This window comes from Ananas comosus, linkage group 12 (genome assembly GCF_001540865.1).
Source record: "Ananas comosus cultivar F153 linkage group 12, ASM154086v1, whole genome shotgun sequence".
Lineage (NCBI taxonomy): Eukaryota > Viridiplantae > Streptophyta > Magnoliopsida > Poales > Bromeliaceae > Ananas > Ananas comosus.
In genome coordinates this window covers 10139055-10155383 of record NC_033632.1, presented here as the reverse complement: position 1 = coordinate 10155383, position 16329 = coordinate 10139055, and the positions used below count along the sequence as shown (strand labels likewise).

The 16329-nt window shown below is 36.6% G+C and overlaps 1 protein-coding gene across 1 annotated transcript; it reads left to right on the top strand.

The window, feature by feature from the left end:
• LOC109718249 (pentatricopeptide repeat-containing protein At5g55840) lies at positions 5753-14194 on the top strand. The gene is made up of 4 exons (XM_020244370.1): positions 5753-5944; positions 8197-11956; positions 13370-13432; positions 13776-14194. The coding sequence occupies exon 2, from the start codon at positions 8423-8425 to the stop codon at positions 11465-11467; it is 3045 nt and encodes a 1014-aa protein (XP_020099959.1). The 5' UTR covers positions 5753-5944; positions 8197-8422; the 3' UTR covers positions 11468-11956; positions 13370-13432; positions 13776-14194.

The window sequence follows — 16329 nt, the reverse complement described above, 5'->3', positions numbered from 1 at the left end:
TTGCACTACCTTATGCCGTCTCGGATCTCTGTGGGGGAGCGCGCGAGTGGATGAGGGTTAGTCTTGCGACGGATGGCCCGCTGTAGAAGGCAAGGCTCACGAAGGCAAGTGTGCTGAGTGGGGATTCGCAGGGCACGGTGCCTGTGAACGCTTAAGGAGATGGATCTCTGTAGGATCGCCAAAGGGAGGCACGTCGAAGGAGACTCATGAGGCGCGTAGGTCTTGGAGACTCGAGAGGGGCGAAACCCAGTGAGGCAAGCAGTATCGGTATCCGTATGGTGAACCTTGAGAGACCGGACCATTGGTGTGCGGCCAGATGTGGTCGAGCCATGGAGGGGTCAGATGGGTTGCAGTGCGGAGTGAGGCCGGCTCGTTTGTATGGGGCCTTATGTGGCGAAACTATGGGAATCAAGGGTGCGGAGCGCCATGGCAATGCGAGGTCGTGGGGACAGTCGTGAAGCACGGTGTGGGCTTGTTGGCTTCCTTACCAGGACCGTGGTGGGCACGTGTGCCGTACGGGACGCATGCGAAGCACGGATGTGCGGAGCATGGGCGTGCGGGGTGTCGCGTTGGTCGCTGGCGTTGGAAGACAGACGAGCTTGTGGCGCACACTTGGGTGGCTGCTTTGACATGTGTCAGTGGACCGAGTGAGCAGGCCGCGCGTAGGCGGTATGGCCGTGGATGCTGTCGGGCGCATGAGGTACAATGGTGGAAAATATGGCCTAGCTTGGTGGCCAGCCTTAGTATTAAGGTTGCTCGTTGGGAACTCGTGGAGTCCGATAAGGGGTTCGATTGCAGGCGATTGGTTAAGCTATCAGTCTCGCGCAGGAGCAAGCTTGGCAAATGCTTGGATTGATATTCCGCTGTTAAGTTTGGGAGACTTGTCCGTATTAGGACTTGGGGTAGGCTTGTCCATCTTCGAGCAGGAAGGGGGCGCCGCACGAGCTTTACGAAGAAAAAAGTTTTGTCCGTGACATTTCGCTCCAATTCCATCCCTATGGTGAGTAGTGCTCTGTGTAGTGGATTAGGTTGAGCTGATAGCTCTTAATGGAATCCAATGCGATAATTTTCGCGAGATGTGACTCTACACACATACCCGGAGGAAACCATCTATATAAGAGTATCCGTATGTGGCCGCGGCTATATGAATGGGCTATCCATAGAAACTCTTATGAAAAATCGAGGTACTGTGCATGGCCATTAACGCACAGACCCACGACGGAGAATTCTGTACTGTGTGTGTGATAGTTGAAGTTAGGGACAAAGGAACGTAGTTCAAGACCTAGTTCACTCCGATTCCTTCTGATGGAAACTATTTACACTGAGTGAGGTTAAGTCTCTTAAAGACACCTTACCTATTGCATAGTATAAACTCCCGGTGATTTATTTATTTATTAGTTTTTGTTTTCGAGTTTAATTCCTATTTCGAGATTTTGAATTTTGTGGGAGATTGTTGGAGGAAAATTCAAAATCCCTTAATCATTATTATTACTATTCAATTTTCTTAATTATTATTATTATTATTTTATTCTTTATTTATTAATTCTTTTATTCTCTTTTATCAATATTTTTATTATTATTTATTATTTTAATTAATAGAGGGAAACGTATGGAATTAAATGGGATTATGAGATAGAACGTTGGGTGGGGGGGGGGGGGGGCTCAATGTATCCATTTACATCCCATTCCCATTTATACTACCTCCTGTCTACTGTTCATCATAGTAGAACATGACTGAGTGAAATTTTGGAGAGTTATATATTTTCTTTTATGGGGTATTTGCATACACGTCTCTGCAAATATAGTGAATTGCGGATATATCCCTGCAAAATCGAAATTCTATAAGTTGTCCCTGCAAAAATCCAAAGTTATGCAGATATGTCCCTGCGGTCAACAACCGTTAGTGAACTGTTTATTTTTTAACAGTTGAAGCGTGAAATGACATTCTTGCCCTTGCAAATATATCCCTCCAAAAGCCCTAACTGATAAACATTTGCAAAAATATCCTCGCAAAAATGCCAACGGTCATTTTTGTTCTTTATNCTTGCAAATATATCCCTCCAAAAGCCCTAACTGATAAACATTTGCAAAAATATCCTCGCAAAAATGCCAACGGTCATTTTTGTTCTTTATAAGTGAAACGTCCATTTTGCCCTCATAAATATATCCCTCCAAAACCCAAAGTAATAAAGTTGTACATAAATGTCCCCAAAAATGACCCTAACGGTCATCTTCTTCCTCTATAAATTCATCACTCCATTGCAATATATCATATAACTCTTTTTTTGCTCTTTTCTCCTTTATTGATCCACTATTTTCCTTCTTCTCTCATTTTGATCTGTTAAACCTTGATTGAGGTCCAATCACTTCTGCTGAAAATTCATCACTCCATAGCACCTCATATTGACCCATACCATCACAATATCTCAGTCCACATACAGTTTTTATTGTTTTAAAATACCCAGCATAATTGAACTTCACTTGGAAAAAATCATGCTCCTCCCTATCTATTATCAAACTGTCACTGTAGAAACAAAAAAAAAATAAAAATGACTAGGTTCTATACTCGTATGCTCTATGAAAATATGACAATAATTATATAGATCTAACTTGGATGATTCAAGCCTACTTCTTAAGACCAAAATTATTTTAAAAAATTAACCTAAAATACTAGGATTTTTTTTTCCAAAATTAACAATCAGATAAATCAAGTTTTTGATTTATAGTATGTAGTGCACTAACCTTGCTCTAGTAATGAAAAAAACTAACAATCAGAGGAGCAATACACCTCATTGATGAATATGATGGAAAAAACCCTAGTAATGCTAGATCTGAAGCTAGAGGAAGAGGAATAGGAAGAGGAAGAGGAAGACGAGCAATAAACCTCGTTGATCTGAACCTCGTTGTTGCGCGAGGAAGACGAGCACTAAACCTCCTCGATCGCGGGCGCTCTCCTTACATCGTGGTCGCTCTCCTCGCGCTCTCAGGCGGAACACCTGAGGGCTCTCCTTACGGTTTGGTTCCACTCAACTAGGGTTAAGGGCCCACCATAGTAGTTAGGTAAGTTAATAGGATATAACATAAGAGGGGCAAACTAGTCAATTCACACTATTAACTAATCATGGTTAAGTAGTTTAACTGTGGTTAAATAAATTTCTCTAACAAACTCTAACAGTAGGGACATATCTGCATAACATTGCACTTTTGCAGGGACAACTTATGGAGTTTCCAATTTGCAGGGATATTTCTGCAATTCACTATATTTGCAGGGACCTGTATGCAAATAACCCTTCTTTTATAGTTTTGATTTACTTGGTTTTTTATTCTTTTATCGTCGGGTGTTGAAAGAGTCTCCGTCAACCTCTTCCGCGTTCGTGCTCGCAGGAGGAGGAATTCCGGTTGTACCTTGGGGCGGTGTTTCCGGTTAATCCAGCACGTAAGGATGAGAATACGCCTTAAGGCAGTGCCTCGCACGCTTCCGGATCAATCAAATTTTCTATTTGGATTTAGCAATTATTTGTAAGTTGATTTATTTATTTTTATCACAAAATTTAGTTAGTTTTAAATCACAATCAGGTTATTCGTTGCGGTATTTGATCTAACAAGTTTTGTCATGGAAGAATATATTGAGCCATGTGGGCGAAGCAAAAGAACCACATATAAAGCCACACATGATACACCTAGAATTGACAGAAGTATGCCTGAAATGAAAAAGTAGTTTTTGGCACAGTCAAAGATATGGGGAGGAATGACCAAGGCACAATCAGAAAAAAAATAAGAATATGGCCGAAGTACACCCCACGATAAGGATTAACTAAATAATTGCGAAGGATTATAAATAAATAGAAATCGCCTGCATAGAGAGTCTTTTTCGCGTACAAGAGACCACTGCAATTTTAATTTCTTTATTTTTCGCTCTTATCACTTTTCTGGAGTAGTTTGTTAAGTTAGATTTTCTTTTCATTTATAGTGGATTTTTATTAATTTTCTTGTAGTTAAGAGGTTAGTACGTTAGCGTTAGTACTTATCTCCCTGTACATCTGCATTCTCTTAAAATATATTAAAGTCGCTGAACTCATTCAGCCGAGGCAGTAATATATACTTGAGTGTTGGGACTCGGCTGAGTGGATCCATCCTCAGCCGACCGCTTGACTACGTCTTGGGTGCATTCGAGGATCATAATCAGGAGCCGACCCTTCTTCAGACTCGCTCCCCGAAAGAGAGTCTTGACCAGGTTAACGGTCCAGAATTTCGACTCGCAACAGACTACCGTGAACCAAATAATGATTTACGACATCACCCTCTCCGCTTTTTTCAAAACAAACATGCTGGTCGAGTGCCCTAGCAAACGGGTTGATACATGTATGATTTTTTTTTTTTCCATAAAGATACATTTATGCGTTTAGAATTCTTAATTTAAGTTTTTCAATTCTTAATTACATTACCATGCATGGTACATTCTTCAAAATTTCAATTAATTGTAAGTTTTAACATAAAAGAGATGCAACGATTCCGAAACTGTTAACACTTTTGCAAACAAACCATGTCAGCTTAATTTTAGTAATTACACCATCTTTATTTTATCAAATATTTCAGTGGGCCCCTCACCTCAATATTAGGTACTGATTATCCCTCCGATTTGCGGTTTGACAACACAAAATAAATTTTTTTTTTTACTTCTAAGTTTTTTTTAAAAAAAAATTATCGTTCATTGTTAGGTTAGGATTCATTGCAAGCTAATCATGCATGACAATGATAAAAAAAGTCCTACTATTGATATATTAAATTATATAAAATAAATATAAAAAATAGTTTTTTTAAAAAATAACAATGTTGCTGCTGCTAAGGCCTAAAAGTTCTGGGGCCATTTGGAAAAGAGTTGAGGGCGCTTATGTACATAGTTTAATGTTCTAAATATCAGGCGGAATAGCGACTCGAAAATATTACTAAGTATATTTTAATGTTCTAAATATCAGGCCGAATAGCGACTCGAAAATATTAGTAAGTCCAGAGGCACTGGTTTAACAAGTGAGTCAACCATTATTTGAACCGTCAATATGACATTATAAGTATTTAATTCTTATTTTTAATTTTATTGTATAAAAATGTAGATTTATTATTATTTTAGTATCATACTTAATTATAAAATACTGATTTCTAGACTAAACTAATGCTTCGTTTGGAATTGCGAGGAGATTGTATTATGTGCGGTGAGAAAATACGATGAAAAAATACCCTGTATGTTTTCGTACATAGTATTGCGTTCCGTATATTGCGATGAGTCGGTTACGATATATTTTCTGCGATCCCCCCGAAAAACGAAGAAACATATCCCTATATGTTTTTATCACAACTCTATTTTATCTAATAACGTCAGATAGGCCTCAATACCAAACTGCCTAAGTAAATATAAATTTTTAAGTTTCGTATTTTATAAGACTAATATGTGCTAATAGAAAATAAAATCAGCTTAGTATATTTTTAGCCGTTAGCTTTTGATATCATTTGATCAAAAAAATCTGACCTGTTTGATTAAAACCGGATTGATTCACTAGTTCGATGGTAGAACAACCGGTTCGAATGGTTCACTTCACAGATTTGAATCGAACTACTTTATAGACTAGATCGTGGTTGGACCGGTCGAACTAGCAGTTGGACCCGATGTTTAAATCATTGACATATTTTTCCAGAAAAAGGTTAGAGAGTGATTCGCAATATTGAAATAGTCGAGGGTGTACCCATGCATTTTCTCTCCCAGCCCCAAAATTTAATCTCTCTCTCCCCTTCGCCTTCATCTTCTCCCTCTCCGCTTTCATGGCGACGACGAGGGCGTTTCCCCTCCGCCCCAAATTCAAAACCCCGTGCTCTTCCACTTCGTTTCCCCGCACCCGCTTCCCAGGAAACTCGAGCTCTACGAGGGGAAACGCCGAGAACCCCGCCTCAGGTTTAATCCAATTTCTCCCCCCTTTTTTAATCTTTTTTCGCTCCCTTTTTTTCGCTTAAAAATCGAATTTTGAATTCAAATTTCGTATTGTAATGCTTGGGTTTTGTGCTCCGTGGTGAGTGTTCTCTTCTTTATTGCTAAAAAATTAGGTTAAATTGTGTGGGTAATTCACTAGTTTCTGTATAGGAAAATACCAATATTGCATTTTGATCCCTGAACTTTTTCCGTTGGATATTTTAGTGTTGTACCATTACAGGTTTCTTTGTTTTTGCTGTAAAATTATTTTTTAACCTTATTTAATTATGACTAAATAGGAGTCTTGTTTGTTTGATTGGACTAGTTATAAATATAATGTAGTTAGAGATGCATGTAGTTTGGAAATGCTGCAGCCACATTTGTATTTTGTTTATTTTGTAGTATTGATTTGAAAATGTCACAAATATATATATATATATATATAAAGTAGGGCTACTATACTCTTATGAGTATAGGGTCCTTCGTACTCATAAGTTGTTTTCGATGATGGAGCTTCTGAATCGACGATCCACTCCATTAAATATGATCTAGAGTATTTGAAATTTCTAGAAAATAAATTTCGTAATTTTTCGAAATCATAATAAAGTCCATCAAGTGGGTATAAAATGAACGGTCGAAATCGAACGACGTCCTAAAAATGGATGATCAGATCCTTCAATTTAAGATCGGAGTTATTGATCTTTATCTAGGTAGTGAATAGAATTTTCTATCAAAAATTCAACCAATTCCGATTTTTTTACACTGTTAAACTAGCAAATATCCCATACCGGTCGTTAAAAATTGTCAATTTTGTGACCTTTTGATCGTAAGGTAAATGATGTTGAAAAATTATAAAATTTGATTTCTAGAAGTTTTAAATGCTCTAGATAACGTTTACCGGTGTGGATCGTCAATTCGGAATCTCTATCATCAAAAACAACTTATGAGTACGAGGGCGATCATACTCAGTAGCCGGACTATATATATATATATATATATATATATATATATATATATATATATATATTTGCTTATAATTGGGAGGTGCATTTGAAGATCAATATGAATGGTGATATCATCTCTATAAGGGTAAAAAAAAATTATTTTTTGTTTAAGAGATAATTATGGGTAAATTGCATGTTTGGTCCTCATACTATGAGTCGGTTACACATTGGTCATCAAACTTTAATTTGTTGTACTTTCTGGCACGAACTTTTTAAATTGTTGCAATCGAGTCCCACAATCTAATCTTGTTTGCTAAATATTGATAAATTGTTGATGTAGATGTGATGTCGAAGTATTGTGATTGATGATGTGACAATACATCAACGATGCGTCAATATTTTCAACTAAATTAGGTTGTGGGACTTGATTGCAACAATTCTAAAAGTTCGAGCCAAAAGTTGTGATAAATTATAGTTTGAGGACCAAAGTGTCACTTGTCTCATAGTTTGAGGACCAAACATGCAATTTCCCCTATAATTATTCTCCCCAACTGTTGCATTTCTAACTACGTCCAATTCTTTTAAGGCTAAAGTACTTAAGTGAAAAATATAAAGATTGAGAATGCAATATTGGGATAATAACGGGACTATCTGTACATTTTACCCTTCAAAATTATAACTTTGTTTATCTAGTTACTATGATTTTGTACTGCAAGGTGGAAATCTATTATCAATTTTTATTTATAGTAATGCATTTGAGTAGTCCTTTCCTTTTGCACATAAACCTGTTTGCTTTTATTCTTCTTTGAGATGCAATTTATTTACCCTCTAAAGTTGATAAAATTTCTTATTTTGACACTAATTTTGATGCTTTTTATCTACTATGCTTGTTGATTTCTTACCTTTACTGCAATTTGTGGCATATATATATATACTTGTCATTCTGGAGGATTTCAATCCTAATATTTCCAATTTTCGTCGTTCTTAAGTGATTAGCATGAGTAATTTATGTGTTCGTACAAATCCATGTTTCCTGTTTTGTTGCTTTTATTGACTATGCTGATTGATTTCTTTTTTCTAGTTAGTTTGTCACATATTTACAGTTGTTTTTCTGATTTTCTATTTTGCAAAGTTGGGTTTCTTGTAGTCTTTCTATGATTTTTTGAGACTTTTTTCTTCTTCTCTTTTTTTGGTAACATTAGCAATGTTTCTTTGTACTTGTTCATGACTAATTTGATTAATATGAGTATTTCATGTGCTATTGCAAATGCTTATTTGCCATTTCTTCTCAAGTTCGTGGCTTTTCGGAACAGTCCAGGAGATCAAAAACAGCATCAGCGATATACTCACATTTCGTCGACGGGAATCGCTGAATCGCATGAACTGCAATTTGGCGGCACTAAGAAAGGTTCTCAGTCGGATGGCATTGAGGATTCTCAATTAGATCAAACGTCAACCCGGTTTCGATCAAATTACTTGTACTTATTGCATTACCATTCACTTGCTTATTCGGGCTCGCATGTTCTATTCGGCAAAGTCCATATTGAAACATCTCTCTCGTATGCGCCGTTCATGTACCTCTACCTTTCATTCTCTCATGGAGAACTATCGCCAGTGCAATTCAAATCAGTCGGTTTTTGACTTTTGGATTAAAATTTATGTGGAAGAAGGGATGATTGGATTTGCTGTGGAGGTGTTCCAATTAATTAGTGCTCGAGGATTCAAAGCTTCGATTTTCACTTGTAATTCCATCCTCAAAGCTCTTATGAAGGAGGGTAAATTGGATTCCGTTTGGCCGTTTTTCGAACAAATGCTCATAAGGAGGATTAATCCGAATGCGAGCACTTTCAATATAATTTTGAATTCTCTTTGTTCTCAGGGAAAATATGGAAAGGCTAGTTATATCTTCAAGAAGATGGAAGAGAGTGGTTTTTCTTTCAACGTTGTTACTTATAATACTATGCTATCTTGGTATTGCAAGAAGGGGAGGTTCAAAAACGCTTCGAAGATACTAGATAGTATGGAGAGCAAAGGCGTTGAGGCGGATGTATATACATTTAATGTAATTATTGACAAGTTATGTAAGACGAAGAGAAGCGCTCGAGCTTATTTGTTACTAAAAAGGATGAGAGAGAGGAAGGTATGCCCCACCGAAAGCACATACAATACTCTTATAAATGGGTTTTCTAAAGAAGGCAAGATGGATATTGCTACTCGTATTTTCGATGGCATGTTGAAGTTCAGTGTAAGACCAAGTGTAGTCACCTATAATACTTTAATTGACGGGTATTCTCGAAGTGGAAAAATTAGTGAAGCTTTGGGAGTTTTGGATGAGATGGAAACTAGGGGCGTAACCACTAACGAGTTCACTTACGGTGCTCTACTAAACGGCTATTGCAAGGCTTCAAAATTGGACTCTGCAATGCAACTTCTGCAACAGTTGAGATCAAAGGGCTTTAATATCAACCATGTGATGTACACAATTTTGATTGACGGGTTTTGTAGAGAGAGAAAAATTCATAAAGCGGTGAAATTTCTCTACACTATGATTGAGGCCGGCATCGGTCCCGATGTTATTACTTATTCTGCACTTATAAATGGTTTGTGCAAAGTGGATAAGACGGACCAAACCAAAGAGATTTTGTCGATGATGTACAAAACGGGAGTTTTGCCTAATGAAATAGTGTATTCGACACTAATTTACCATTTTTGTAAGAAAGGAGATATTGTCGAAGCATTGAAGTTTTATGTCGAGTTGCAGCGAATTGGTCAATTAGTCAGTCCATTTATCTGTAATACCTTACTTTCTACGCTTTATAGAAAGGGAATGTTAAAAGAAGCTGAGCATTTCATACAACACATGATTAGGATGAAACTAGCCGTAAACTCCACTACCTTCAACTGTATGATAGATGGTTATTGTAGTAAAGGTGATGCCTTAAAAGGCTTTTCTTTTTATGATGAAATGGTTAGATTGGGTCTTTCTCCAGATATTTGTACATATGCAAATCTACTTAAAGGATTATGCAAAGGAGGAAACTTAACTGAGGCAAAGAAGTTTCTGACCCAACTTGTAAATATCCCTTTTGCTATTGATACTCGCACTTATAATACACTACTTGCGGCAGTTTGTAAATATGGGGACTTGAATGGTGCTTTGTCCTTGCTGGATAAAATGATTGAGAATAATTTAGCACCTGATATCTACAGTTATACTATTCTTCTATGCGGTTTTTGCAGAAAAGGGAAGATTGTTCCTGCACTTGTGCTCTTTGACAAGATGTTGGAGAAGGGTATGTTTCCTAATCGTGTTGCTTATACTTGTTTAATAAATGGATTGATAAGAGAACGCCAAATAAAGGCTGCGTCATACTTGTTCGAAGAGATGATTAGCAACAAAAGCCTCGATCCAGACGCTATTACTTTTAATGGAATAATCTACGGCTACTCGAAGGCAGGTATGGTACAAGAAATGGAGAAGATGATTCGTATGATGCAAAATAAAGGTATATTTCCAAATGTAGCCACTTATAATATTCTTATTCGTGGTTACATCAAAAACCAACAGGCCTTGAAATCATTCAGATTGTACAGTAGTATAGTGCAGAGAGGGTTTATCCCAGATAGAATAACTTATCAAGCACTAATCCTTGGGCTTTGTAAGTCTAATATGATAGATATTGCTGTGAAGTTTTTGGAGAAGATGATGCTCGATGGAATTATTCCTGATAACTTGACCTTTGATATGCTTATCGTGGAGTATAGTGAGAAAACCCAGATGGATAATGCTTTAAAGCTTGTTAGTTGTATGAAAAATTTACAAATGTCACCAAGCAGCGACGCCTATAGTGCGCTTATCAATGGGTTAAATAGAAAAAATTGTTTTCGACAAAGCTATGAAGTTTTGCATGAAATGATGGAGAAAGGGTTTACTCCAAGGCACAATCATTACATCACATTAATTAATGGGAAAATTAGGGTTGGCGACGTATGGGGAGCATTTAGACTGAAAGATGAGATGGAGGCATTGGGGATTGTGCCGCATGAAGTTGCAGAGAGCTCGATGGTTAGAGGGCTTTGTAAATGTGGGAAGATCGAGGAGGCTATATTGGTTTTTAGTAGCATAATTAGGGCAGGAAGGGTGCCGACTATGGCAACTTTCACCACACTCATGCATGGGCTTTGTAAAGAAGCTAAAATTGATGATGCTTTGTACTTGAAGGATGTGATGGAACGGTATGGATTGAAAGTAGATATCGTGACTTATAATGTTCTTATCACCGGACTATGCGAAACTAGTCGTGTTTCTGATGCGCTAAAGCTGTACGAAGAAATAATACAAAGGGAGCTTTGGCCTAATATAACGACATACACTGTGCTAATTGAAGCATTTTATAGGGAAAACAGGGTTGAGGAGGGAGAGAAACTGTTACAAGATATACAGAATAGAGGTTTAATGTCTTCAGAGAATGTTCCCACAAGTTTCCATCAGGGACTGGAAAGTGCAATGAAAAGATTGAATAGTATAAGGAATTGCCGAAGAAGAATCAGTGTTGATAAATAAGGTCGAATTCAGAGGCAACATGTGTTTAGATTTATGACGTTGACAGAAGTTTGAACTATTTGAGGACATCAAGGCCTGTTTGGATAAGCATAACTTGCAAGAATGCCGGCTGTCCATGGAAGTCTGATAGAGCGCATTTAGAACCACGATGAAACTCTAGATTGGCCTTTGCTTTGGTTCGGAATGTGAGATGAGGAGGGGAGTTTCAATATGGCAGGCCTACCTCAACTTAGCACTGGCGGGGTGTGAAGTTGCGGCCATGTAATTCCAAAGTTTGTGTGCTGAAGATATGCGGCCTCAGTTGTATCCCAAAATAGAAAATAAGTTGAAGCAATACCTTATCTTGATGTGCTTAGATGTATGGCAGGATCAACAATTATTCAAAAAGGAAAATGTGATCCATGTTTGAAGGGCTGATAGATAGGAGAAAAACCTTTTCATTTTCTGAATTTCCTGCAAGGCCATGTTAGCCTCTGTAAGTATGCTTAGGTAATTTCTTTCTTCAACTTTTATTTCACATTTGTTGTCATATATTTTGTTTAACCTGCTTAAAAAAAAAAGAAAAAAAGCTGTGCTTACTGATTAGTTTTCTCTTCAATGTAACCCATAATGAAACAGAAGTACACCATTTCTTGAATTTCGCTAATAATCTTACATGTAACTTAGACATTCAAATCGTAATTTATTTTTGAATTGTTCCTTATTTTGCTAAATTAGATGTTAGTTCGAGTCACTCAGTATATACAAGGTCGACTTCTACAGAATCTCTTTCAATTTGCTAGCAAACATATTTTCATATAGCTGCATATACTTATAATAATTGGCTTGTGCATTACATGCAAAAGGTTAATTTCTTCCTATGCTGTTTTATATGGACAGGTAAGTACTGTATATATGTATATGTATGATAAGATTAATAGAAACCTGTTAGTCATGTCGTTGAAAGTTTCATCGAGAAATCTAATGTTGTTTCTTGAATTGTTTTCTCACTTGTTATGGATTAACTAGATCTAGTATGATTGTGTATCTATGGCTGAAAATATATTCTTGCTTGAAGTTCCTTCTTGACATGTTTAAAAATATATGTACAAGGATTTAAGTGCCCATCGGCAAGCGACGTGGACGTGCCCACCATGCCGTACGGTGCTGACAAGATATCGGCATGATATGACTCCTGTGCCGATAGCACCACTCAAACTCTCTTTTATGTGAAATTAGAAGTAGTTATCTCAATAAAAGGCAAAAGATTTGATAGAAATATATAATAGGCAATTAGAGTACCAAAGAAAATAAATATTTAATACCATAATGTCTCGGCACACGTATTTTTGTGACCGGCACGAACCAGTATGGTACATCATGCAGTATAATGTACCGTACCAGCAAGTTCTCGGCATAACCCCGTCCCAGGGCAATGAAATCCTTGTTTAATTATGATCTTCATACTGTCCTTTTGTCACCATAATATTATATCATCAACAAAGTGGGGAACATAGGTCCGCTGTGGATTAATTTGTAAAGATTTTCATGATAAGAGCATTTAAGTTGATCTACAACTGCAATAGCAGGAACAAGCAACCTGTTTCTTCCCCCCCCCCCTGTTTAGCATTTCTGTGCGGCAAGATACTTTGTTGATGTCAATTTTGTTTTTTCCCTCCGTATCATAATATATTGTACATGAACAAGATCTAAAATCTTTCCATTACATGAGTTCTATTGTTCATTGGTTTTCATACAAATCTGCTACTGGTGCTGTACCTAACTGAACCAAACTTCTTTGTTATGAAGTGTAGATTTACTAAAGTTACAATCCATCTACTCAGTTTTAGATATTTTCAACCTAAAATCTTCAGATTTTCTTCTTTGTTCTAAAGACCTGTGGATATTTGGTTGCTTGTGCAGATGCAGTCCTTTGATAATCCTGCATAGGTTGCAGCTGCCAGAAGACTAAGTGCCATCAAATCGGTACGTGAGCAAGCCTCCTTAGTGCTACTCATTGTTTTATAGATATAAGTGACTCGACAACATAGGATGATGCACTTTGCAATCAAATTTCGTTAATAAACGTTGTGGTTTAATTTCATTCTTTATTATTGTTTTATCACTATATGTTTCTTGGATTGGATTACTTGAAACTTTGGCATGAACTTTATTATGCTACAGATTTTGTAGTAAACTTACGTAGGTCTGCCAAATTTTTTATTGTTTTCCTTTTTCTCGAATTTTTTATGCCATACCCTTTTATTTCTTTCATATTCTTTACGCTTTTACTGTTCATTTTTTTCATGTTTCGTATGTGCACCTGCAGGTCAATCTATCTGTGCCCACAGAAATAAACAAGCCGAATTTTGAGATAACATTGCATAGAATTGCCCATTGACCTAAACAAAGCAATCCTGATCCAGTGGAAATGATGCTGGTGGTTTAAGCGAGGAAAAGGATCAACTATTTTCAAGGTATCATATTTGCGAACGAGCTTTATTTTTATTTTCAGTAGCGAATATTCGAATAAATAACACAATTCTTAGCTTTTTCGCTTTCTCAAACATAACAGCTTTTCAATCCGATGCCATAAGTCGGATGTTCACTTTAAGGCTCTTCTCCGGGCATATATTTGGTCGAAATAACTATTTTACAAGGTTATATGATGTTTGTCACTAATTAGATTATTTGATTTTCTTTTTTTTTTTATTTCTGTTTATTTTATGGATATACTTAATTTTAACTTACACTTGTCCATGGAAACATTTACTTTTCTAAAACGCCTGCTACTATAGCAACAAAATAACCGAAAGGCACACTTCATGAATTGTCCTACACATGGTTAATGTTGCATTCTAGATGCGTAAGTAGACAAAAGTTCCGAATAAATCATCTATATGATCGATATTTCATATTTTACAAATTATATTTGATAATAACCACACCTATACTGTTGGAATTCAGAATTGCCGTAGGTTTTCATGTTGAGCGCTTACGGTACAAACAATTAAGCCTCTTGTTTTGATTATTATAATTGTTGGCTCCGGTTTGGATAGTACTAGTTAAGAGCCTGCGCTTCGCAGCTGGTAGACACTATTAAAATCTCCAATGCCAGCACTTTTTTACTTTCTTAATTTCAAATAATGATCTTGATACAACTCTATAGATCAACTGCTTTTGTTCTAATTTTGGACATGTGATTGAATATTATTGTTGTCCACTTCCACTAACAAACAATCGAAATTACAAAGAAGTTTTGTTATTTCGATTGCTTGATATTTGATTGCTCATAATTTAAATTTAAATCTACATTTGAAATTCAAAATTTAATTTTAAATTTCAAATATAAACTAAATCTGAGTTAAATTTATAATTAGAACTAAAGACACACAATTAAATTTGTAATTTAAATTTAAAGTGCTAGTTTTGTAACTTACAACTGATAGTAAATTCTAATTCCAAGTTTCAACTTAAAATTTGAATTCATGATTTGAATCAAAATTTGATTTACTATTTGATTGTAAATTTTGAATTCGAATGTGAATTCAAAATTTGAATTGAAATTTAAATTTAAATTTCAGTTTGAGTTTAAATCACAATTCAAAGTGGACATTTGGAATTATAATTCAAATTCACAGTTCAAACTGAAAATAAATATCGAAATTAAATCCAAAATGCAAACTTAAATTTAAATTCAAATTTCAGCTTATAATTTTAGATTTTGAATTCAAATTTCGATATCTTGACTTTTGTTATTTTTCAAAGACTCCTATGGGCAGATTATTTGTTTGGTAAGAAAAAGACATTGGGAAAAAATAATTAAAATGTACAAAACTTGTCTGAATTATTAAATCCAAATTAGGCACAATAACTTTTTTTAGAAAAAATAATTGCCAACGTATTTTATAAAAATTTTATAATCTTTTTTTTGAAAAAGAAATATCTTGAATATTCCACCTCATACCCCAAATTCTTCTTTGCAATGCATGGGTGAACTCTCTATCTAACGCTATTAGATAAAATGGAGTTGAGGAAAAAGCATATAGGAATATGTTTTTGCATTTTCCGGTGAGATCGTAGAAAATATATCGTAACCGACTCATCGCGATATGCGGAACAACGTAATATTACGTACGGAAATAAATATGGTATTTTTTCTGACGTACTTTCTCACCGCACGTAACGTAATCTTTTCGCAATCTCAAACGAACGAAGTCTTAATCTTGTCGCGCTCGCGTGTGCTATCCGCACCTTCCATCGCCTCTAAATGATCCCTCTGCTCTCTCTACTAAATAAAAAATTAAAAAATAAAAATAAACAAAAGGAGAACACAGCATTAACACACAGTGACACAGAGGATGAGGGTTGCAGCTGAGTAGAGCAGCCTGCGCTTGACGATACAATCCTTACGAGTCAGATCCATCCCCAACTTCCGATGCTCCTCTTTTTCCTCCTCCCCGTCGCCGCCTTCTACACCTCCGTCACCACCACCGCCACCTCCGGTGACCCTTCTCTGTGTGTCATTTGGACCTTGATTTCATGAATCAAATAACCATTAAGCTTGGAGACGATTTGAAAGGCCCCCGTGAACTGCCGGAGTGGGAGGCGTGAGAGGGTGGGAGAAGTATTGAGTGTCTAAGTAATAATTGGGTCCGGGAGGAGGATGGTAATAATTAGATTTTAAGGGAGGGGAAGTAGGGGTGGGGTTAGGGAGGTTGTAGAGAGGTCAGAGGAGAGGGAAAAAGAGAGATGCCTGTTCTTAAAAAGACGGGTGACCTTCTGTGGAGATGTGAGAGGGAGAGAAGATTAATTAACGAAATAGGAAGGAGTGGTGTTGAGAGGGAGAGGAAGAGTCAGGAGTGAAAGAAGCCGAGAGAATG